Here is a 26,562-nt window from a genome sequence, read left to right as displayed (position 1 = left end):
AATGTTACTTTAAACCTTTTTTGAAAGCATTTCTCTTTTGACAGATTCTGTCTCACCATAGTGGTCTGCAAGTGGGCTGTCTTAGACCTGCAGGCTGCTGCCAGACTCTCTTGGTTAACTTTGATGATGATCTGCCTTTAAATTTCAACAAAAGAACACACTTGTTTCTGAAATATAGATTAAAGTTATAACAAATGAGAGATTGCAGTGAGTTACAAAACCTGCTGAACAAAGTCAAAACTGTAAGTTGCGTCATGACTTCAACCTTTGAGCTCTTTTAACATTTAATATCTTTTTTCTTTTTTTAATAACAAGCTGAGAACATTAAAGTCCCACTCTCAGGCAAAATGATTGCACTTTAAAGTATTTCCTGAAAAGCTCCAACATCACAAGCTGCTCTCTTTAAAAATGTAGGAGCCCAATTTTAATATTTAAGCGTGGACCAAAGTGGTGGACCGCACAACTAGAAAATTTAAGAGGTTTAAAATCAGTGTGTGCTTTTAGTGTTTTACAGTAACAGTTATCTCTTGAAAGCCTCCGCCAGTGCCTCAGGAGTCAGCACCATAAACACTTGTGGTTTATTGTTTCTGACAACAGATGTTCATCTTACTGTAACGCGTTGTTTGAGGGGCAGGGGAGGAGAAGCATCTGTATGCAGCGGGGCAACAGAAATCAGAATGTTTTCTAGCATGTAGGGCGGCCTGTAGGGCACTGTATCACATTTTCTACATCATAAAGGCTCCCTGGAGGGCACTTTATCCTGTTTATGTATCAGGCGGCCATCAAAGAGGGCATTTTTGCTGCTTTTTTCTCAATAGGAGACATTTGGAGCCCCCTGAGTCTACTAGTGTGTGGTTAATGGGTAGGCATGCCACGAGAAGGTCTTTTCACTTGCAAATGCATGTATTTTCTGTCTTTATTTGTATTAGTATGGGGGAAATTGCCTGCTTAAAATGAGTGTATTATTATGTGTGATTCCCTTACATCTCCCAGGCGCAGACAGGTCCCCAGGCTGTGTATGACGTCCTCAGCCAGATCTGAGTGGTCTGAGTCCCAAACCAAGCCGATGGACACGATCTCCGGTGAGTTCATGAGCACCCGGCGGATACGCAGCACCTCCCCACAGTTACTCTGAGATAAAAAGAGAGAGGAGGTGAGAAAATAAGAAAAAAAAGGTGTCATCAAACAGGTTTATTCATCCTGTGTTATGAGGACGTGTGACAGCGGTGTGCATCGCTTAAATCATCCGTTTATTTGTCAGTGATGAGCACACTCCTGCATGCAGATAGACACTCAGATAGAGGGAACAGTGGAGGAATGAGAGGCAGAGATAAAAGGCGGGAGGAAAGAGATGATGAAAGGACTTAAAGAGAGAACGAGAGAGGAAGGAGCCGTGTGCTGAGCTCTATTTGTCCCTTGGGCCTTCTGTCGAGTTCAGAACCGCGTGTTCTGACTCCTTCCTTTGAGTCATGACCCACCACAGAGCCGCTGCGCACTCACACTCACACGCACGAGCATGCACGCAGTGTTGACAGAGCCGGCTCGGAAACAGCCTGAGAACACCCCGGCAACCAGACGCTTTGCCAAACACTTGCACACACATATGCACAAAAACACACACAGAACTCTCCCTTTTTGTGGGCGGCGGGACGCCTCGCACTGGCACCAGAGACAGCACGAAGGTTCCTGCCAGGGACTGCTTCTCGATTCTAAGAAAGAAGCGACGCAAACACGAGCCAAACAGCACCAACACTCAGGCTATCTGTTAACTCGGGACACATGGACCTCACTGAGCCCTCTGTGCTGTCTCACTGCTGGTGACAACATCATCCATCACATGACAGCACAAACACAGCCGCTCTGCTTCATCATACGATGCTGATCGCTGCAGACTCATCTCTGAATTTTATATGCAAAGATTTCTGTGTTCACTGTGGCTCTGCAGACCTTTCAGAGAGGGAGAGAGAGTTATGTAACAATGCTGCTGGTCATAGGATACTGGAGGTTTTCAGAGTGCTGATCAGTGCATTCTTCAGAGCAAAAAATGAAACAACTTCAGGAAAATTTTGTGCTTATGCTTCCTCAGAATTCCAATAAAACAGAAATAAAACAGACAATCCCAGTAGGAGGTGCACTGTAAAACAACATTTACCTATGTAAGATGGAGGGTCACTGAGTTCATATTTTTTTTTTTTTTTTTTTAACTTAGCTGTTATTTTTGTTGACTGGACACGTAATTTTATGCTGAGCAACAACAAAGCTCCCTTTGGTGAATCATCTCTTGGACAAGCAGCCTTTTCTGTTTAGTCAATCAATATGTTAAACTTTACCTACAGAAATCAAACTGGATCCTGACTGGGATCATTTCACACTCAAACAGCTTTCAAATGCTTACCATGCAGCTTTCTGATAGCAAATATCAAATCAACCCTATGTAAATACACACATTCACCAGCCTCTTTAGTGGGTACACATGGGTTGGACCCCACGTTTGCCTACAGAACTGCATTGTTTCTTTGTTGCATAGACTAAATGGGTCATATCTGTCAGTAGCCACTTTTTGTTTTCTGTTCCAAACTGAAAGTATCCATGGATTTATCTTTTTGACTCTCACTGCTCATATTTTTCTCCATGTAGGACATTTAAAGCAGTTCTTTGTCTCCAGATCTCAACAAATATCTTTGTATTTAGTTGTAATAATGGTCCAGTCGAGGTAGGGAAAACTCAGAGCCACTGTGATTATAGAGGAACAGAAGGGAAAAGAATGCTACACTTCACAAGGAATTTATGCTCACAATATGCTGATATTTTTGAGTTCAACAAGGCTTACGTATGAAAGTCTCAAGGTGAAACATAACCAAAGACATTACACAAAAGAGATGATACAGTACAGTATATATGATTTGATAAATGATATGATGAGAAACAATATCACATGAAACAATATGGCAGGATATAATGTGGAATGATACGATACGATATGATACGAAATATGATATGATGATACCACAGAAAGGAAGGATAGGATGCAACATGGCAAAAATAGTATGTAAGGATAAGATAACATGATTTGATGAGAAAAGATATTTAGAAATACGGTATGATTCAATATGATATGATATAATGTGATGCAATAATAATACAGAACAAAACAATTCCATAGGACAAGGTGCAATATAGCGACATGACACACGGCTGTACAAAACAACATGATGCGATACAACACAACAAGATACAACAAAACAAGTAAAGATAAATATGAAAAGAAACTACATGATATGAAATGATATGATAAGGTTCAACATGATGACAAGGGATGATATGACATTTGGCACAATATAAAGCATGATGTGTAACCCATAATAAAAATAGCAAGATAAGGTGATTTTGCAATGATTGATATATTCAGACAATCATAAAATGATAAATCACAATATCTGGTAAACTGAGGAATATATGGTGCCCCTAAAATAATCAAGCGCAGGACAAATGCATTTAATCACTGCTATTTTTCTTGCCAGTTTACCCTCTTATGATACTTTAGCTCTTACTTTCTACGCTAGGCACGTGTATCTATATTTGGGTACTCACCAATGTGGAGTACATGAATACTTGACATTATCATTACAGTTCTTAAAATTACTTCAAAAGTTTGTTGGTCCTCCCCGCTTGGAAGTAAGTTCCACCCTCCTCTACTGATCTTTGAAGAAACTCAGGAAATCTACATCCATTTCCTGAGAGGGGCGGAGTCAGAAAGCTCAGTAACATTTAAAGCCACAGACAGAAACAGCTCGTTTTGAGAAGGGCTGAAATATACAAAAATTTAAACATACAAAAATCCTATACTGGAGTGTTGTTTCAACAACAAACTTCAAAGGCCTGTTTTGGGGGCCTCTGAGACCGGTATAAACTTGTCTTAAAAGGGTAAAATATGTCCCCTTTAAGATGTTCCTCATCCCTCTTTTTGAAAGTACAGCGGTGCAAGGTTTGTAGAGTGCTCCACTTTTAGCATCCTGATTCATGTGAAAATATCACCACATTTCAGACATGGCCCTAACTTTGTCTACATACTTACATGATGACAGAAAAATACCATGCCCTTAAATGCTACTGAGTACAGTATCTACAAAGTCAGTATGAGCACTGAGGTTTGGTACCTGTACTGATATTGGGTCCTCCCTATTAAAACAGAACATTTATAACATTAAAAGAATCATAAGACAACTTAAAGGTACTGCCTCTACGGTATCCAGCATTATCCCACTGTCTTATTTTTCTATGATCCATGAACGTGTGTTCTCTTTACCCTCACTCATGTTAGAAACACCAACATGAGGAGCCACAAAGGTTTTCTTGCACATTGTTGTCTTAATTTACTGAAAAGGGCTGCCAAGTTCTTCAAGTTGTACCTATAGTTTCTGTTTTAAATGGTTCTTTTCTTCATTACAGTGAAAAAACACTAAATTATAGCTTTCTACATTTATCTAAAATCTATCATATCAGCTTCATTAGCACATTTTTACAAAACAAATAGTCAAATTAGAAGAGTTTCCCTCCAACATTTCCAACATCAAAAGACTTCTTTCACATTTAGACTTTGCTCTTATTCTTAGAGCACCTACTTAAGAGATGATCCCTGCTGTTATCAGTTTTTGACTCTAATCCTCTTTGTTAAACTCTGATAAGTACATGGATATGTATGATACCACTTTCCAACAAAGTCCTGCATACTTCAAACCAGCAAAGAACAAGAATGCAGAAATGTACTATGTAGAATTTAAAGCTTATTTCATCTTTTAAGACAAAATATAGGATGGCATACAACTTTACCACTGAATAACAGGGTTTTAGGTTTTTCTTTTTAAAGTGGCCTTCCTTTATGCTGCATCCCACTTGCAAAGTCTGGGATTGTTGGCAGTGCAAACCAGGAAAGACACTTTTAACAGCTTTTCTCTCTTATTGTGTGATTAGAAAACAATAGTTTATTTCTTAGTGAATCCACCTATGGAGTTCTGTTTTTGCTGAGAAGACTCCTCAATCAAAAATACACAGCAGAGCAGTGCTTCTCTACTTGGCTTGGAAATGTCTAGTTGGGCCACATCGGTGCTTGGTCAGGGGTCAACAGAATAATTAAGGTCCATTAAAACTAAGCAGCAACAAACATTAATGGGGTACAGCAACAGAACAGCAGCTTCAAGTAGCAGTTACATGATAACAAGCCACAGACTGTTCAAACTGAAAGATTTTGAGGTACAGATAGCGTGGCAGTTGTGTTGTACCCATGTGCATGTGAGGCCCAGGTTCAGGTTGAGCCTCTGTCAGAACGGAAGTGCTGTAATTTGCCGGTCTGGTGTATTTACAGTTTTAGATTTTTTAAAAATTAACTTTAATCATTAAATATCCATACTACAAACATCACAGAGAAAGTAACATATCATAAACAAAACAGAAGAAAAGGTCAGAGGTCTAATCTTAGATTAGATTATGGATAGACCCGTTTAAAAGTAGTTATGTGAATGGTGGCTCCCTCTGGCTTTGTTAGCTTTACCTAAAGCTAACATATTCATGCTAGCTACACAGTTAAGTTTGCTATGTAAGCCAGTGTAGCTCAGTTAGCTTGAGCAACATGGGCCTTAACAAAAGAAGCTAAAGCTAATGTAAATAATGCAGCAACATCGCTAACATTAGCTTCGAACCTTCGTTCGCATAGATATCCATGTGCTTTGTCAGCTTAGCTAGCTATGTTATCTACATAGATCTCTTATCTATGGAGCTTACACAGCTAAATGAGCAACATAAGCTACATTTGCTACATTGGAGAGTTTTTAAGGACACTTTCTCCCTGTAAGCAGACGGTTTACTCAGCTTTATCTAACATTTTGTAATTAGGTCAGATTTTAACCTTCTAACTATTGGTATCCTAATCATTACCTTATGCTTTGCCCTCACCCCTAAAGAGAAGTTTGAACAGGTTTATTTAAAAAGTTAGCTTAGCTTGTTTTTCTGTTCTGACAGAGACACGTCTGACATTAACAGTCTGTGAGAGGGGGTTAGGGTTAGGGTTAGGGTTAAAAAAAAAAAAAATCTTCAAAAATAAGGAAGAACTCCTCTAGATTTGAAAACTTTTGGAAACATTTGAGGAAATGAAAGTGCTCAACTAAAATATGAATTTGCCATAAAGTCGTCATTTTTTAATTCATTTAGATATTTCAGTGAAAAAGTCTGCATATTGTACCTTAAAAACAAAGCACAAGAAAGTTTTTTACTGCTTGATAATGCTATTTTAAATATGACAAAGTGTGAAAATGTATTTTTTCTATCAGTTCAATACATCGGATTAATTTTAGCTTATATCTGACAAAAAATAGAATATACCAACAACTTCACAGTTTCCTCTTTGGCACCTAATACTCAGTCTGGCACCTACAGTATCTCCCAGCAGCCTCTCTGCCATCCAAATAGCATCACTTTGTTTGAGCAGAGCCCAGTGTGGTATTAACAAAAGATCAGCCCTGCCAGTGATGGAAGATAAACAGAGGCAGGTTGCTCGACTCCCACAGGACTGCGCACACAACGTCAGCGTTCAGCCCATGAATAAGCTTGTGGTGTGTTGGTGCTGCTGTGTGGAGAGAGATGGGGCCACTGAGGAGGCTCTTTGTGTCGATACTTTGGAAGGGGCCGAGCTGGATCTAAGTCAGCAGCAGAACTTTCCCATGGTTGGCAAAAGAACCACACGTGTTCTTCCATACAGCTCCTTAATAATGACACCTTCCTCTATCACTCTATCTTGGAGCGTTTTTCTCCATCTACATGTATTTGTTTTCAGTGCAGCCCAAAGTAAAGACAGGCCTTTTTAATTTTGAGCTTATTTTCAGCTACAGGGCCTATCCTTATCCTTTTATTGATTTTATAAATCAATCATGGTCAATAGAATTTGACTTTTTTGACCAAAAATACTCTTTCATGTCGAAGTAAAAACAGACTAGGCAATGTCAAACAATATTATGTAATGTAGAAGTGACTGCATAAATATTCACCCCCTTCAAGTCAGTATTGAGTGGATGCCCTTTGCCTGCAATCACAGCACTGAGTATGTGTGGATAGGTCTCAATCAGGCTTGCACATCTGAACCTTGCAATTTGACTCCATTCTTCTTTGCAAAACTGCTCAAGTTATGTCAGGTTGCACAGGTACCAGGCATGAACAGCCTTTTCAAGTTCAACCACAAATATTCTTTAAAGGGGACATATTTTACCCTTTTAAGACAAGTTTATATTGGTCTCAGAGGTCCCCAAAACATGCCTGTGAAGTTTGTTGCTGGAAAAACACTCCAGTATTGGATTTTTGCATGTCTAAAAACCCCTCTGTTTCAGCCCTTCTCAGAACGAGCCATTTCTGTGTCTATGGCTTTAAATGGTAATTAGCTGTCTAACTCCACCCCTGAATACACCCCTCTCAGGAAATGGATGTAGCATTCCTGATGTTACAATGTTACAGACACTTTTGTCCAAAGTTTAGGGCCTGACTGGGATTCAAACCATCGGTCTCCCAGACTGTAGTCAGCAGGGTAACCCACTGAGCTATCCAGCATCACAGCTGATAGCTGAGAGGATCAATAGAAGAGGGTGGAACTTTCCTCCAAGTGGGGGAGGGCCAACCAAACCTGGAGGCGGGTGCTTACACCCCATGTGAGGTCTCAAGGTGTAAAATCTGAGAACGGCTTGTTTCAGCACACATTTTCTAAAAGGTGGAGAAAGACAGGAGGAGAGGGAATGGATTTTTCTGGTACTTGAGGGGATTGTGCACTCTTAGAAATTCCCCCTGTTAAAAAACAGTAAACAACTGGGTTGCCAGGAAGTTACTTTAAAATTAACGGTATGTTGCTGTTGCTGAAATTTACAGTTTGCTGCTGTTTTTATAAATACAGCAAAAAGCTGTTATTTTAAACATTAACAGGAAAATGCTGTTGAAAAGATTAGCAGTTTATGATCATTTATTTACAATTTTTCTTAAGAGATATATTTGCAGATTTTTACTGTGAATTATAGCAAAATACTACACCTTGCTGTGAATTCATTTCCTTCTAGCAAATTGACAAACTAAAAAAGCACTTGGAGATCACAGACCTAGCCCTTAGCCCTTAGCCCTATCTCCCAATAGTGAAGAATCCTTTAAAAAATTCCTGGATCCGGTCCCATATGCCCCCCACCGTGGCATTCGCCGATTACTCCCTCCCCAGTGGGGTGGAAACACGGTGAGGCAAACCATCGGCTTTGCTACAGGTGGATTGTCATGGCAGAAGCGTTGCCTGCCAGTGCCAACAGATGCACTGACAGTCTCACCCATGGTCTCACCGGACGACTGAAAGTCATGGCAGAGGCTGAATATTCCTCTATTCCTCCCAGCACTGTGAGTATTCTCGCCACAATTCGCTGTCCTTCTCTCTTTTACACTCAACTCATCTCCTCGACCGGGCGTGCGTCTTTCAAACTCTATAAACTCCAAAACTTTGAATAAAAGCACACCCAAAAGGCTGCTGGGATTGAAGGTACTCATGTCCGCCATCTCCTGGTGTAAAGTGGTAACAGCGCAGACCTCCGCCATTAGACCTATCTCCTAATAGTAAAGAATCCTTTAAAAAATTCCTGGATCCATACGGTGATCCGGATCACTTCCAAATTCTAATCACTTCTTCCTTATGCCATTTGTGACATTTCCTGAAAATTTCATCAAAATCCATCCATAACTTTTTGAGTTATGTTGCTAACAAACATACTAACAAATTAACAAACAAACAAACCCTGCCAATAACATAACCTCCTTGGCAGAGGTAATAATACATTAAATGAATTAACTGAATTCAATTTTTAGCAACTGTTAAGATCAAGCTAATATTAGCTGGCAAAGAATTTACTCACTCTGTGTGCCTGCGGTGTTTGTGCGTCATGTCAAACTCTAGCTAATGTTAATCTTACAAATGACCTCAAACTTAGTAAGTGATGGTTTTTGCCTATTCTAACTAGCAAAGCAGTAAGGCATGAACCTGTTTATTGTTAGGATGGAGTTGGATAACAATGCGATTTCTAACTTCACTCTCCTTCCAAGCATGTGCTCTCACCTTCTTGTTCCCAAAATGCAATGCAAAAAATACAAGAAATTACCATTTTCTTTCCTTGAAGCAGTAATACAGTAAAATACTTTCTAAACCATTATTATACAGGGTTGTCCTGTATTTAAACATAGCGGGATCTTACTGTTGAAATTTCCTCGTAAATTTACTGCAATTCGTTAGAGTGTGGACAGGCCAGGGGCACATATTAGTGCTAGAAAAGCCTGAAAAAGTGATTTTTGCATAATATGTCCCCTTTAAGATTGAGGTCTGGGGTTTGACTTGGCAACTCCAGAACATTCACCTTGTTGTCTTTGGTGAACTCTAGTCAAGATTTAATGAGTTTTCTTCAACTGCGGCTTTCTCTTTGCCACTCTCCCTTAAAGCTTTGACTGGTGAAGAACCTGGGCCAATTTTGTTGTATGCAGAGTCTCTCCCCATCTCACATGTGTCAAATTCCTTCCATGTTGGAAGATAAATTTAAATGAACTCCAGAGGATGGTCAGTGTCTTGGAATTTTTTTGTATCCATCCTCTGACTTATACTTTTCAATTACCTTTACTCTGAGTTTCTTGGGTGTTCTTTTGTCTTCATAGTGTAATGGTTGCCAGGAATACTGACTGACCAGTGTCTGGACCTTCCAGACACAGGTGTCTTTATACTACAATCATTTAAGACACATTCACTGCACTCAGGTGACAATTAGCGCAAATTGGCTGGACTTTGCTGAATTAGGTCAGTCACTTTAAAGGGTGGGAATATTTATGCTGTCACTTATTTTACCTCACATATCTTTATGTAATTGACATTGTTTTGTAGAAATCAGTTTTCACTTTGACATTAAAGAGGTTTTGCTGTTTTTTTTTTCTGTCAAAATAGCCAAATTATATTGAACATGATTATTTATAAAACCAATAAAGAAGGGGGGGGTACTTTTTGTAGGCCCTGTAGGTTTTAAAGAACAAGACTATTTGGTTAATAAGATTCCCCCTCCGCTATTAAACATTTGTTGTTTCCTGCTGCAGGAAAATGATGATCGCTTTGTTTAACTGTAAACGAAGGCTGATGACGACAACTCATAAAATGCTTCCGGTAATAGAAAGTGAAGAGAGAAAAAATGGGAGGGAAATGCAAATGAGTTGCTGATTATGTAACACAGATGCACCAAGAAAGAAAAGGGAGAAAAAACAAAGTAGACATGATGAAACTACCAAAGTGGTTACACTGCAGATTATATTCTCAAAATGTAATTTTCAAGCTGCTTTTACTTTTATTGTTTCTTTCATCTCTCCATGTGTAGATATTTAGAATTAAATTTGCAGATTTTCCATTTCTTTGCTCAAACACAAAAGTGAACTCACAGCAGATTCACTGAAAAAACAATAAATGGAAATGAAAGGGGATAAAAAGCCCAGTTAGTACCATGTGCTGTGTGTTATATTGGAGTGTGTGTGCTCTTACAGGGCAGTTGCGCAGGTCTCCCATGTTGCTGGCATTGCGGAGCAGCTCTCCAAACATGTCCGGTGTGGGTTTCTCTCTGCACTCCAGCATCCTCACTGCCTGGTTACTGCAGCATCCAAACAAAAACATTACAAACTCTATGATTGTGAGAAAAGCTTTTCTAAATAGGAGAACCATCCATTGTTCAGCCTGATAGTGACTTGTTGGCCCCAGAAACATTGTCTCCATTCTTTAAACTTGTAAAGTTCTGCCGTTTCGCAACGCTGTGCGTTAATCTGCAAACAATTGTTTCATTTTCTGTCGTATTTCTGGCTGAAAATCAGTTAAAATGCTTTGAATTCTGCAGTGTTTTGTCCACTCACTTTGCATATTGCTTAGGCAACCATTCACTGCACAGACTGAGTTGCTCCCCCAGGCTTTTTCTCATCTGCTTTAATTAAGAAAATAAAACAAAAGGGGATAGAAAAAAGAAAAAAGTACTAGCAAATCTAGATTATACAGTCGTTAGGGCTGTTAAAAAAAAAAAAAAGATTCCCTCTGAGCAAGTTTTAAATCCTGTTGAGCAGATTATGATCTCTGACCTTCCTAAAGTGGTTAAGCTAAAAGACAATGTTCCTACAGGGAGCACAAGTAGTAAAGGAACATTATTATTGTTGCGATTATTAAAGGAGCAGTCCGTCTAAATGATGAAAACTGCAGAACACACTGTATTTCTGAAGCAATCTCCTTCAGCAAACTTTAGCAAGATGACACTTTAAGACTGAGCTATATTTATCAGTTTTAAGTCAAATCGTCCTCCGAAGGACAAGCTTGAACACACATTATTATAATCTGCGAATACCAAATGAACTTGTGCACACTGTGCCATGCATGTGACTATTCTGCATGAATCAGCAATGTTGTTTCTTTTTTGTCCTTTTTTTCTGGAAGTATTCCTTTAAGAACGATGATTTTCAAAATTCCTCCTCCTCCCCCTTTCCTCCACTTTCTTCCTCTCACCCCATCCATTAGCCTGAAATGAACTCGACCTCTTCTCTTTGCTCTCTCCCCCCCTCTGTTTTATCCCCTCGCTTGGCCACGAAAGCAGAAAAAACAACACTTGTTCCTTTGTTTGCTTTCCTCCGAATCGTGCCTGAACCAGACGTTTGTTTTGTTTTTTTGTTGCCCTCTGATAATCTTACTCATGTTGACTTTTGCATATTCTGCGATCTCGTCTGTAAACAACAGGCTTCACTAAGGGTAAAAATAGCTTGGCAGTGCTAACAGGCACAAACAGAGAGCGGGATGCACCGCTGTGCCCCAAAACTACCTCTACTCCGCGTGTTTATTTGTACTTTTGCCCCCACGTTTATCCCTCGATTTCCTCTGCCGTGTTTCATTTCCAAAAGGGATATGGAGTGAAATATCCTCTTATTTCCCTCTCGTTCAGCCTCTTTCCGACCCAGTGTTCCACTTATAGATTTATGTCGCCCCCTGGGTCCTCTGAATCAAACAGCTGATTGATTACTTCCCCTGTTCCTTATTTCATTGACTGGAGTGTATGCATTTTATGTAACAGCTCTAAGGATGCTCACATGCCTTCTACGTCCTGCATACGTTGGCTTAAGCCACCGTCTACCTGAATATCGGAGAGAAATTATGCTCGAGCTCACCTGCTCTTCCATATGCATGAACATAAAAGTGCGTGTGAGCATAATCGGTGAGTTTGTGTGCATGCGTGAGCTCGGTGTTCAGCAGGGACCCGTGCAGGGAAGAAGAAGAGAACACGCTGTACCTTCCTTTACTGCCACCCAGCCTCAGCTTGCTGCCAGATTTACTGCAGTATGTGTGTAGATGTGTATGTGTAGGTGTGTGTCTGGTCTTACCAGAGGGATGTAGTGGAGATGTAATGAACCATCTGAATGAAGGGCAAGGGGTCTGATGTGGCTCCACAGCTGTTACACACGCACTGCAAACACAAACACATCCTCAGATTAGTCACTGGGCGTCAAAATGTTTGCGTGTCACTTCATGTTTTTCAACTGCAGCCAAAAAATGTTATGCAACAGCTCTTTAATGTCAGAAAATTTGGCTTGAAATGGTAACAAATACATACATGGAAGCAAGCTTAAATGTCAGGTAAACATTCCACTAAAATATGAGTGAAATGAACCTTTAAAACAATATTAAATCTGAAGAACAGATCATATATCTACTCAGAGCATTTCTCTGACTGTGAGGGAATGGCCCATCAGATTTTGACTAACATCTGCCTAAATTATCTGCACAGCAGTGGAGCATGTTACAAGTGCTTACTTCAACATTATCTTTGACCAGGCGCAGCGCCAGGGTTACAGTTTTGGATGGGCCCATGTAATTTTTAACCTTGCAAAGCAGATGGATTGGCCAGATTCCATGTCTGTCATCAGGCAGATTCATCTTACACAGCTCCAGTCTGAAGCAATAGTGCCAGGTATGAAAACGGATCTGACCAATCAGCAGCATTTGAGGAGAACAAGGTGGGCGGGGTTTTGTTGTACTGGAAGACAATAGCAATGGCTGCCTCCGGTGAAGTGATTAGCTCTGGCGAGCTGTAGTGTAGCGGCAGTTTTATCACATTTCTTTATTAAATAAAGAGCAAAGAAAGCACTTAAAGCTTTTCATGATGGAAAAGATGTTGTCGCTCTCCTCCCAACATGCTTCCGCATGAGTTTATGATAGTTACAGACAAACACGTAATTTCTAAATACACCTGCTGTGCCATGCTCTGCAGCACCAGTTTCGCTGTTTAGAGCTATGCAATGCAACCCTGATCAACATGAGACAAGAGGGAAGAGATCACAAGAGATCTGTGAGTCCATGCAGGGATTCTATGTCAGCAGCGGTTTATTTTGCCTTTTTGCTGTTCATTTTGACATAATTCCATGATTTTGTAGCTTCCACCATGGCTGAGTAAGTTACGAAGTTACAGGTTAATATTAATATTTTCTACAAAGGATGTGTGGTTTCTTGTAAAATTCTGTAGTTTTCCACCTCAAAAGTTTACTTCATCACTTGTGCCATTGTAGCTCTGTGACTCACTGACCTCCCAGTGACCTTTTGCTTGTGCTGCAGGATGAGATGTAATATTGATTTAGTGATGATTTGCCATTGGGAGTCGATGCATTGCGTTGTATTCTGGAGTTACTATACTGAAGATACTTTTTTATTCTAAAGTTAACGCATAATTTGCACATTTTTCCAGCTGTTTGGATCGATCTGCTCTATTGTCTAGAGAAGAGCAGTAGCATTTCTTGAAGAAGATATTTTCTTTTCTTTTTTAAATTTATTTTTGGGCTTTTCATGCCTTTATTACATAGAGGAGGATAGTGGATAGGGTCAGAAATGGGAGAGAGTGTGGAGAGACATGTGGTAAAGGCCAGATTCAAATCCGGGCCACCTGCGTACATGGGTAGCGCCGTAGACTGCTAGGCTATCTGTGCGCCCCAGAGAAGATATTTCTAATCTTCTCCCGACCAGCCTCTGCATGAGTTTTATCCACAAACAAGCTCCACTGTTCACAAACTACAATGGTGCCAGCCTGTCCAACTCAGGTTACTACAGGGCTGTCCAACTCAAGACCGGGGTGCCAAATCTGGCCCATAATAGAGATATATCCGGCCCGCAATATCATATACATTTTTATTATAACTGGTCCACTGGTATGAGGTCCACAGATTTCCTCCACTATAGAAATCTGTAAACTTTAATGACTTAATATATCCTTGTCAAGTCATAAAAATGTGAAAAAGTAAAAAGTGAAAATAATTAGATAAAAAGTCAGGAATGTAGGAAAGAAACTAATATGTGTTTTCAATTCATATTTTCAATTATGCATATCACAGTTATGACTTAAACCAGAGGTTCCCAACCTTTTTCCCTTAGGGCCCCTCTTACTCATATCTAAGCAAAGTCCCCCTAGGACTGACCTTTTTTTGATAAAAGATGCATGTTTAAACTATCCATTATTACAGCAGTGTATTAGGGACACTCTAAAAAAATAAAAATAAAAACAAGTCCTATTTTGACCTTATAGCTCATTAGTTCAGATTTTATCTCATGTTTTGACCTTTGAAACTCCTAAATTTGACTTTTAATCCCATATTTTGACCTTTAGGACTCACAATTTAAAATTTTAACTCATATTCTGACATTTAAAACAAGATTGTGACTTTCTATTCCATATATTGTTCCATATTACTTGAGCCTTTAAACTTTACATTTTTGACTTTTTAAAATCTCAAAATCATATTCACCAGTGCTACATTTTTTCCCATAATTCATTTCTGGTGAAAATTAGGTTGACAGTTAATGACTAGATGTTGACCTGTTACACTCTCAGATTAGACCTAGATCAAGAACACGACCCCTGCTGTGATTGAGTTTGACACTCCTGGGTTACTTGAGCATTGCATGTCCACTACCTCATTTTGACTGGACACTTTGATTGGCCCGTAATGAATGTTAGACAGAAAATTTGTCCAGTCACCTTTACTGAAAGTTTTTGAAAAGTCATGCCCATAAATAATCATCAAAGCACTGTGTTTTGACTTCTATTTTAAAAAATTTTTTGATAATAAAAACGAATAAGTATTTATCTATATTGATAACGGAAAGGTTCTTTGATGGGAAAAGGAGTGTCACAAAGCATTGTGGGTTTGAGTTTTGCTCTAAGACTGGCCAACCTGGCCAAAGGATGGACACGGCAGTGTTTTAGAAAATCTTCTCAAAATGATCCAGATAGAAAACACAGTTTTTCAAATATGATGGATACTGATTTCATTTATTTTCCAGTTATGTTTCTGTACCTAAAAAAGCTAGACAACAAAGTTAGCACTGCTGCTAACTGTGGGTGTTCAAGCAGCTTTATACCTGTTCAAACAGAGTCATGGCAAACTTCTGGTGTGGGATGCAGTGTTTGGCGGTGCAGATGTCCTCTCTGCTCTCCGCACTGATGTGAAAGTGGATACGCATCAAGAGGTTCTCCTGAGAAACAAGAGGAGGAAACAGATTAATGTGTTTGCTGTGTGTTATGCCGCCATATGTGCTTGTTTGTATTGTATACACATATAGAGCTTGTGTGAGTGTGGTGTGAGTGTTTGATCGCTCCTCTCTGTTGGTGCTCTTGTTAATCTGACCGTGGGAGCAGCATCTATATTTCATAAGAAGCCGACGGATTCCCTGACTGAACACATTTACTACCAATCGATCAGACAGAGCCTCGCATGCACACACATAAAACATGCACACGAACACACACTGTGGAGGTTTCTAAGGCAGAAAAAGAGCGAGCGAGAGAGAGAGGACGCTAATGAAGAAGTGTAAAGACATTTCAATATAAAACCTGTGACTAATGACGCTTTCTTTTCTTAATTTCCCCCTTCAATTATTCATAAAGTTAATTCCAAACTGAGACATCAAGATTTCAGGATGCAGAGCTCTCACTGCAGAAAAAGTCTATGGTGAAGATCTTCTGAGGAAACAAATTTAATGACAAAACATACGACACATGTTCATAAGACTTTAAAAGAGCTTAGTGTTTCACGTCAATGTGACCATCATTTGTCATAGAAATCAAAAAAGGATAAAAGTAAAAGTAAATAAAGTCAAAAGAAAATCTGCAGTACAGCAGTAAAGAGTCTATAGAGCGCAGTCAAGCTGAGCCATGTTTTCAAACCATTAATCTGCAATATGAGTCACTGAAGATGAGTAACATCGTGACTGCCTTCTGGCTGATTTGAAGAAGAGAACGACCAGATTGAATAGTAAAACTCTGTCTCTTTTATAAACCTTTATAAAATTTAACAACGTATAAAGGAAAAGTCATACAAAAATTTCAAACTATTAAAATTGAATTAGCCAGTTTGGCTAAGCTATGACTGCAGCAAAATAATCATTTAACCAAAGCTGATATGTCAAATAAACTTAAGAAAAAAAGATCTGCTGTATCACACATTAACATGATACAAATACTCTTAGAGCTCCTGTGAGGATTTTTCACTGGTTTTGAAAGACTGAGATGAATACTAAAGCCTCTGAATGAGTGAGGAGCTCATGATGGACGGATTCTATGTGAGGCACTAAACCTCAGACTGATCAATAGCAATCTGTGAGTAAAACAATGGTAAATGCTCCTGGCATAGAGAAAGAACACCTAGATTACAGATATGAAGTAATAGTTCTTTTCTAAATGGATACACCATAAAACCTGCGATATCAGAGGTTGTATGCAAGCATGTAATTCTGAATGTCTGTTCAGCGTAGGAAGCTGGGGTCAGCCATTGGGAATGATTGGAACAGAGGAAAGTTAGGAATTAAAAGCTTAAGAATCTCTACGCTGCAATTATCATCAGAAAGATTCTACACACTGAGTACAATCCCTATACCTTACCAAAAAAGTGTTTTTTTTCCTACATGTTAACCTGGCGTGCAGTTGAACAGCACCACAAATACTCAGTCCTGCAGACCTTAGCATCTAGCGTCATGTAGAAAGATGTATTGAGCTCAGAGGGTAGAGGCAAGGTTGTAATAGTTTGGGGTTTTTCATTATTTTATGTTTTAATTTCATTTTTACCTTTTATTTTACATTTCAGTTTAATTTTAAATGTTTTTTCCTACTGGGTTGTTAGTTTAGTTTATTTTGTATTTTGCAAAAATGCTTTGTTTTAGTTTGTTTTTAATTAGTTTTAGTGTCAGTTTTAGTTTTTTTCAGCAACGTCGGATACCTGTCAGGGCCAAGATCCAAAAGGGCTCATCACTTTTCATTTCATTTATTCAATTTGATGTTTATATAAACTTAAACCAAAAATTACCATTGTGTGAGGTCTTCTCCAATCAAATCAGGGGATTTTGCTCTCTTCAGGCATGTGCATACATGTCAGTCTTTATGCTGCTGTCAAATACTAAAACTTAGGAGATTTTGTCTTAATTTAATTTAGTCAGTTTTCTGAGCACAGGATTTAGTTTAAGTTCATTTTCGTTGTCTTTTGAAAGCTTAGTTGTTATTTAGTTTCAGTTAACTAAAATGATTTTTACATTTTAGTTTTAGTTATTTAGTTAGTTTCAGTTAACTATAATAATCTTGGGTAGAGGAGACTCTTTAGCATATAAAAAAATCCCCATTTTGTCACAAAAATGTTTTAATTTCAACAGTGACATACCATCAACTGAATAGACCTCATGGGGTGAGTAACCAAGTGATGATGAGCCGTTCATGAATGGGCCAGCGCTATGAAATAGCTCTTTTTTTCAGCTAGCTCGTGTTTGAGTCAAATTTTCCTTTACTCCATTCTTTCCATTATTTAATCCACATTTAAAAAGTCAAACTGGTACCACATGAAGAGCCATTTGAGAGCCAAACAACCAACCCTACTGAGCTGAACCAAATGATCTGGATCGCAATTAGCAAGGCTGGAGGATGGTGAGATGTACACAGGGGCATAGTTATGGATTTAGGGCCCCCAGAAAGAATATTACACAGGGCCTCCTTTAACTAGCTAGACAAGCAACAAATGGTGCATCATTTTTACAAATATTTATGAACCAAAATTTCCCAGTTTATGAGCAATATTTTTACTATGGTCAAATACAATTTACTTGCATTATTTCGCAGCGCTCGGCTACACCATTTGGACATTTTTAAGAGAGGAGCAGGGGCCCCCCCAGTATTGTATTTTACTCTATTTGAAACAAATTTTAGTCTGCTGACCGATTCATTTAGTGACTTTTGATTCATTAATGACACTAATTATTAAGAAAAAATAAAAAACACACTTTTCATTGCAAGCTTCTCATGGGCCCCTTCCTCCGCCTGGGTAACCAGTACCCTTTTGCTCCCCCTGTGCTACACCCATGGATGTTCATCAACTGATGAAACATGATAAGATCAGAGTTGCACTATACCATGGATTTCGTGGAAACAGACAACACACAAGTGTTGTGTGACACTGTTGATCCAGGCTTTAGATGGAGGCCTTTTTTATTTCTGCCCACTTCCATTTCTTTGTGAGTTTTTAAATGTTTTAGATATTTTAGTACTTTCGGGACACAAAGTAGCTTAAGAATATAGAATGCTCATATTTTCGCACTTGGAACAGTTGGCATAGTCATGAACAGCTCAAACATGGCTTTTGAGGTAATGTTTCACGATGTAATAATCACGACTTGCCCCCCAAGAGGTGACATCTGCTGTTGCATGACATCATTTGCGGAGAACCTATATGATGCAGCCAACTTTTTAGATGAAAAACAGATATCAAAAGTGCATCTCAAACCTTGGATATTCCAATACTGAAATGCACAAATTTCTTACAAGTTTCCTCGACCCTCCATGGGCCCCTTTTTGAAAAACACAGCCAGGATAGGCTATTATTTCCTGACGCAGAGAGCATTGAAACTGTGTTATTAAAAAGGCTGTTCTCTACTACTTCAAAGTTACAGAGATTTGATAAAACAAAGTATTGTATCCCAACATTTGTATGTGTAAGGCCGTGTTGTGTTTCATACTCACAAAGCACTCGGCAGCGTCGTCCATGATCCCTAACTGAAAGCGCTGCTCGTCTTGGAAAGTCTTGGCCAAAGCGCTCCGCAGTGCATCTGATGGCAGGACACGCTCACTGCTGAACTGGAACTGAGCAAAGATACTCTGCAGACACAGAAAAAAAACACAAAGAAATCCATTAATTCTTTACTTCAGTGCAACAAATATACACCGTGCCATAAATTCTATGGCTCCTGCATTGTTGGAGGGGAAACTCGTATAATGCACACACATACGTTTGTTTATGACTTCATTTCTCTCAGACTGAAAGAAAAACCCCTGAAAGCTCTAAATCAGCATCATGTTCTGTCAACTGACCCATAAAACACAAACAGTAGAACTAGTTGTCAGAGTGTCAGAAACCAAAGTGCTGCTCGACAAACGCACACCGGACTGAAACAAACGCCACGGCCGGGCTTCGCAGTGCCGCTGGCCTCAATATCACAGTGTATCAATAATAAATGCCGTTTGTAGTGCACTTTTCTTCAACAAAAACAGCTCTCATAGTGCTTTGTAGCGGTGAAATAGAAACAGAATCAAACTGTTGCAGGGCGGTCAAAGAGAAAGATGGGCCAAAGAAATGTGTTTTCAGGGCAGTGTTAAAGAGAGGAGAAGAGGATCCGTCGGTATGTGGAGGAGAAAGATTCTATAATACACCATAAGGGTGTTTTCACATTAAGTATGATTGTTTCATATCATGCCTAGAAGCAATGGATCCTTGGCTCCCCTCTTCCCTACTGATCTGCTTTCATGTCATTAACATGTTACTCAAGCACACTTGTGTATGCAGAGGTTGCGTATAGATGTTTTGTTGTTTATAATATTTTTTAAATAATACTGAAATATGACGTTATCAGTAGCATTCAATTAGCAAAGCACCGTTTTCATAACTTTTACTTCATACAAAGAACAGTCTTTGAAGTTATGCATTTTTTAAATGGCAAATGGAGAAAAGATCAACCCTGTAGCATGGCATTAACTTGTCATGCCATTTCATTAAATGCACAATCCCTACGCTTGAGAGGTGTTGGGTATCATTAACGGTTCTTTTCATCGTTCTGGTGATGGAATCTAATTTTGCTAAAGATATATGTTTGGGCTTCTTTTGCCTTTATTTAGAAAAGAAGACAGTAAACAGAGTCATAAACGATAATGAAAGTGTGTGGGAGATATATGTGGGACAGTAGCTGAAGATCGTTCATCTTTGATGACCGTTCATTGGAGACACCATGTGTCTCAGAAAAGAACTGCTGTAATTTGCAGGTTCTACGTACTTTCAGTTGAAGATTTAAAAAAAATAAAATCAAACTTTATTCATAAACAAAGTCTGGCACTTACATTCATGAACTGACCACAATGCAAACATAACAGACTAAGAAACATTCCATTAATAAAACTGAGGATAAGGTCAGAGGTCTAATCTAGAATTAAATCAGACCTGTTTTAAAAGAAGTTACACATGATGACCTGCTTTAGCTATGTGCATGATGTAAACTTTCAACTTTTATCAATTATATGTACAAACCAAAGGTGATGCTTTTATTATTAATTTATGGAGATTGTTTTCATGAACAAAACATTCAAGTTTTATAAACTTTTATTGGACAAATACTTTATTTTCAGCAATAATAAAAAAAAACATTGAAAAATCCCATAGGCTTGCCACTGAGGGAATGCATGCGATGCTAACTTCTGGGTTTTGGCTATAAAATTGCAACTGCAACTGCACCACTCTAGAGAGAATAATGTCAGAGGTTAATCTGGAATCAAATTATGTATAGACCCATTTTATAAAAGCTGACACATATGGTGGCTTACTTTAGCTACTTTCGCTTTGGCTAAAGCTGACATTGTTACACTAGCTACATAATTAAAGTTACTACATAAGCCGATGAAGCTCAGTTAGCTTTGGCAATGTGAGCTTTTGAAGACCTAGCCTAAGCTAATGTAGCTGCATAGATAATGTATCTACATATCTTACATAGCTGCTTTGTGAGCTTAGCTTAAGCTACATTAGCTGTATAGCTCCATTATCCATAGCTAAGTTAGCTTTAGCAATTGAGCTTTAGCAAACGTAGCTAAAGCTAACTGAGCTGCATAGATAACCTGAATACAAAGCTTACATAGCTGACCTCAGAAGGACTAGTACAGAGGGAAGACATCCCTCCAGACAGTAAAACCATTAAACACATTTATGCTCAGCTGATATAAATTGAGTGCACCTAAATCATACTAATTCCATAACCTATTTCTTGTCTTTCATTTGGGGTGGCAGGTGTCTCAGTGGGGTACCAAAATGAAGCATTGATGTAATTAGTTCCTGGTGTTGGTACTGGTACCATGTCAGTAGTGGATTAAGATTAGTACTGCACTACATCACCCTGACACAGAGAGATAAAGGGAAAATTCAGCTCCTTTTCTCTGAGATTAAAAACATCAGAATTTGAAGTTAAAATGTGTCTAATTTTGACAACCTCAGAGCAGACATAGCCTTGAGCTCTCTAGCTTTATTTATCCTCACACATAGTGCTGGTGGTAGCAGTTGTAGCAGCAGTGCTGGGAGTAGTAGTAGTAGTAGTAGTCCTATCACATAGCACAGGCTTAGATTGCACTTATTTAAGTCTAGACATGAGTATAAAAGTTGTATCCAGTTCAAGCAGAGGCCATTAGAGTGACTCCTGACTGAGTTCAGACGTCTGAGAGGGCAGAGATAAAAGCATGGCTACTCTCTCCACATCGCCAACGGATAAAAATGACCTTATTTTTGGGTTCTAAGACTTGTCAGCCACAGAGAGAGAGAACCAAGGCATTATTTTTGACCCTCACTACTCAGTGACATGCTGGAGTTTGGGTGTCTCTCTGCTGGTTTTCTGCTCCAGCAGGAATTCATGTCTCATGGATAGTTTGACTGATAACCCAATCACAAACCGAAATGTTGCCCATAAATGCGTATTTTAAATTGAAAATAATGTAGTAACCAAATACACAATTTCTAAATATATTACCAAGGCTGGGTCTAAACTCATTGGTTTAATGTAGACAACTATATGTAAGAGACAAATAGCAAGCTTGTCTTGTATATAAAAAAAACACACTTTCAGACACTGCTAGGGTTGTTTTATGGGCATCTGATAACATGATATTGTTTTTTTTCTTTTAGTGAAATGCATGATGGTTTATAGAGCCTGTTCAGTAACATCAGTTGCACAAAAGGCTTCACCTAACAATGCATTTTCAGATATTTTGAGTACACTTTTCTTATAGTCGATAATAAACACTTTTGACCCTTTGGTCAAGCATTCAGTCTTATTTCAGGCAGCCTATCAGACCTCTTACCACAGGTGTATAAAATCAAGCACCTAGCCATGCAGTCTCCATTTGTGATACAAAATAGGTCATTGTGAAGAGCTCAGTGACCTAAAGCGTGATACTGCGATGGATGCCATCTTTGCTATAAGACGGTTCAGGAAATTTCATCCCAGCTAGATACTCCACAGTCAACTGTAAATGATGTTATCAGAAAGTGGAAGCGTTTAGGAACACCAGCAACTCAGCCACAAAGTGGACGACCATGTTAAATCACAGAGCAGGTCAATGACTGCTACGGCGCATGGTACATAAAAGTCGCCAATGCTCGAACAATTCAATATCTGAATTGCTCTGAACCTCTACTGGCATTAATTTAGACACAAAAACTGTGAGACAGGAGCTTCGTAGAATGGGTTTCCATGGCGAGCAGCCACATACAAGTCTCACATCACCAAGTCCAATGCTAAGTATCGAATGGAGTGGTGTAAAGTACACAGACACTAGATTAAAAACATCTTGTGTGGAGTGACAAATCACACTTCTCTGTTTGGCAGTCGGATGGACAACATTACTTGCTTAGCTGCATTGTACCAAATGTGAAGGTTAGTGGAGGAGGATAATGGTTCGGGCTGTTTTTAGGGTTTGGGCCTGGCCTTTTATCTCCAGTGAAGGACCATCTAAATGGTTCTGCACAGCAAGACATTTTGGAAGATGATATGATTCCAACATTGTGGCAACAGTTTGGGGAAGACCCTTTTTTATTCCAACATGACAGTGCCCCAGTGTACAAAGCAAGGACTTCTTCAAGGAGTTCTTAAAACTGCTTTGTTTGACAGTCCTCTGAAGGCAGAGCTCATCCCTGTTGCTTGTGCTCCTTTCTTAACACACTTTTCCCTTCCAGTCAACTTTCCATGAATATGCTTTGATACAGCTTGTGAGAACAGCCTGCTCTTTCAGCGATGACCTTCTGTGGCTTACCCTCCGTGTGTCAATGATAGTCCTCTGGATAAAAGTCAGGTCAGTAGTCTTCCTCATGATTGTAGTCGTGTGTACTGAACCAGAGTGAGAGAAACCTTTACATTAGACATTTCCACAATATTCAAAATTTTTGAGATTTTGGATTTTTAGATTTTTTGGAGCTGTAAGTAATCAACAAGAATCAACACAAAAGTCTTGGAAATTTTTAAAATATATGGAAATGTAATTTTCTGACATTTAAATATGAACTTTTGCATGATATTCATTTTTTTAGATGCACCTGTATATTTAGATGTCAGTATCTATGTTGCTATCGGCTACAATAAATATGAAAAGATCAGCATATCAGATATTGATAAAGATGCAATATTGTGCATCCCTGCTTTGACAGAATATATTCTAAAAATTCTATAAAAGTATCACCTTTTTAGGGAATGTATTAATTATGAATTATCTAATCAAAGATGGAAAATATTTGCAGCAAATTTAGAGCAAAATCCAGCAAAACAGAGTTGGAAAATAAAGTTGCAACACCTGTTGTGGCAGCCGTCACTTCACCTCTTCTGCTGAACCTGACCAAGAGCTCATAATAAGTTACAGAGGGTTCAAAATCTTATCTCCACTGATCTATGAGGAATTCAGAGACGCACACACCCTCCCTTCTTGAAAGTCCTGCAGCTTTATTTTCCTGATTTGATCATTTTAAATCCATATTTAACATTTTGGAAGCAATAAAGTGGCTGTGATCGCACTGAGTGGAAGTGTTATAAAACAATAGGCCTCGGTGTGAGAGTGTGGCTGAGAGCTGGCAATGGGAAAGGTAATGCAGTCCTACTGATGGGGGTACAGTGGATGAGAGAGAGAGAGAGAGAGAGAGAGGAAAGAGAATAGGAAAAGGGACTATTCAAGCAATATGTGTGTGTTTTTGTGAGTAGGTGTGTCTGTGAGTGTGTGTTATGGTGGCTGTGCTGACTGCAGCAATGCGCCAAGGAGAATAGAGGGGGAATATACCCTACAGAGAGAGAGGGTGGAGGAGGAAAGGGGGGGAGGAGAACAGGGAGGGATGAGGCAGAGGGATGTATGTGTGAGAAGTGTAAGAGAGGAGCAACTCCCACAATCATCCGTCTTTCTTTCCCTTTCTTTTTCTCCTGTGTTTGTTCATGTGTGTGTGCCGTTCAAAGAGAGATAAAGTGTTGCAGTGATTTCTAGAGGGATAGCCACAGGCAGCCTCTGAACTTCTGTTTACTACAAGGGCGAGCGTCTTTATCTGCTGCAGTTAAACACCAACATTCAATCCCTCCAAAATAAAAGCACCCATAATCATCACTTATCTTCGCCCTGCTCTTGAATGGATTTTTTAAAAACGCTGTTAAAGTTCATTTGGTGCCTGTCTCGCTCAGTTATTCAAACACTTTAATCTTTCTCGCCGTGGGGACCGTAGCTACAATCGCACCGTAACAACAACATTACATCTGTTGGTTTTTTGACAAAGGAGAGGCGCTGACAGGATGCTTAATGAAATCTGACAGCAAAATGTGAACACTTAACACGTCGACAATACCTTTGATTTGTACGCCCACACCTGTCTCGCACAAGCCTGTGTATGAGGAGCACCCCTGTATGCTGGGAAAGATTTGCGAGCATCTCAAGGTGCATGTGTGTAACAGCCTAACGTGTGCAGCATGCAAGTAAGATTTGTATGCATGCGTAGGTGTGTGTGCTCCTGTGTGTAGCATCCCAGCGTGGGCTCTGCTAGCTCAGCGCTTTCAGTCAGCCAATTAATTACAGGGAAGCGCAGGAGACAGAACACACACATCGTCACTGCTACACACTACTACACTAAAGCACATTACACACAACACTTCCCTCCACTCAGACACATATTTGTCATCATCGATGCAACAAATGGTTCAGGCAGAGCTGCATACGGCTCGTTCATTATTAGGGACTCGTGGTGTTTCACGTCTTCAGCTCCTGCTCGTTTCTTTCTTTCTGCAGCTGCTGGAACACAGCAGTAATTCAAACTAGAAGTATTTTATTAAGTGCTTTATTGTGCTGGTTATTTACTGGGGGAAAGTGCCTGGTGCATAGTAGCCCATTTTTTATGCAACAGTAGGGAATAAAGCAGGATAACTAACAGCAGATGGGAAAAGCATTGTTTAAGTGGCCTGTTGCACCAGCTATCTGTAAGTTCTGTCTTAATTTCAGGGGTTTACCAATTATCAGTAACCTTGCAGAGCAGATGGATTATCCATGTTCCATGTCTGTCATCAGGCTGATTCATTTTGCAAAGATCCAAACTGAAACGACTGCCTATAACAGGTCCGACCAATCAGTATCATTTTAGGAGAACAAGGCGGTAGCTGTGGGTGGGGTTTATTTGTACTGGAAGCTGGTATAGGTTGTTTGCAATCATATGATCCCAAATATCCATTGGGGGTAAGGAAGTAGGGGACAGCCGTTAGGAATGAATGGAACTGGAGGAAAGTTAGTCTTTAAATTGATCTCTTTGCTGCAATTATCATCAGAAAATTTATACATACATAAAGTATGCTCCCTACACTTGACAAAAAAGTGATTTTTACCACAGTTTAACAGATTTACCTGGCATGGAGGTGATCAATATCACAAATCATCGCTCTGGACAAAAGCGCCTGCTAAATGACATTGTAACATTTTAACAAAAAGTCAGTCCAGCAGACTGGCATCATCAAGTCAGGTGGCTGTGCTCCTTAAATATATATAAAAAAAATTCTGACAAGCCTGCTTTTAAAGTGATGTGCAATCAACCAAAAACCTTGTAGGGTGAGAAACTGAGTGATGATGAGCCCTTCATGAAAGAGCCTATGCTTTGAAAAAGCTCTTTAATGTGAGCCACTGTAGCCAGCACAGGTTTGAGTGCCAGTTTCCTTTCCTTCATGCTTTGGCTTTATATATAAAAAAATGTAAAACATCAACCCCGTGGTTCACAGTCAAGCTCGAAACATCCTTTTTGCAGGATGACCTGGGCTTTAAGAACATGCGTGCTGCAGCAATGTCACTTGAATTTTAAAAAGTCATGGGACAATAAAGACAAAGGAAACAAACTAAACAGAAATTAAAACACACACAAAAAAAAACTTTATTACACACAGTAAAATTGATGACT

The 26,562-nt window shown here is 39.3% G+C and overlaps 1 protein-coding gene across 3 annotated transcripts in view; it reads right to left on the bottom strand.

The window, feature by feature from the left end:
• Positions 1-26,562, bottom strand: part of usp54b (ubiquitin specific peptidase 54b) — a 108,347-nt gene that overhangs the window by 40,802 nt on the left and 40,983 nt on the right. For all 3 annotated transcript variants that reach the window (XR_005993489.1, XM_041816126.1, XM_041816127.1), the window contains 5 exons: positions 19,098-19,232; positions 15,461-15,574; positions 12,436-12,518; positions 10,571-10,676; positions 985-1,131 (listed from right to left, as the gene is read on the bottom strand). Coding sequence is in view for 2 of the 3 variants with exons in the window: in XM_041816126.1 (XP_041672060.1) it covers positions 985-1,131; positions 10,571-10,676; positions 12,436-12,518; positions 15,461-15,574; positions 19,098-19,232 (585 nt within the window). In the remaining variant the exon portion in view is untranslated. The remainder of the gene's footprint in view (positions 1-984; positions 1,132-10,570; positions 10,677-12,435; positions 12,519-15,460; positions 15,575-19,097; positions 19,233-26,562) is intronic.

The sequence above is a fragment of the Cheilinus undulatus genome, linkage group 20 (genome assembly GCF_018320785.1).
Source record: "Cheilinus undulatus linkage group 20, ASM1832078v1, whole genome shotgun sequence".
NCBI classification, from domain to species: domain Eukaryota; kingdom Metazoa; phylum Chordata; class Actinopteri; order Labriformes; family Labridae; genus Cheilinus; species Cheilinus undulatus.
This window is presented reverse-complemented; position numbering and strand designations above follow the sequence as displayed.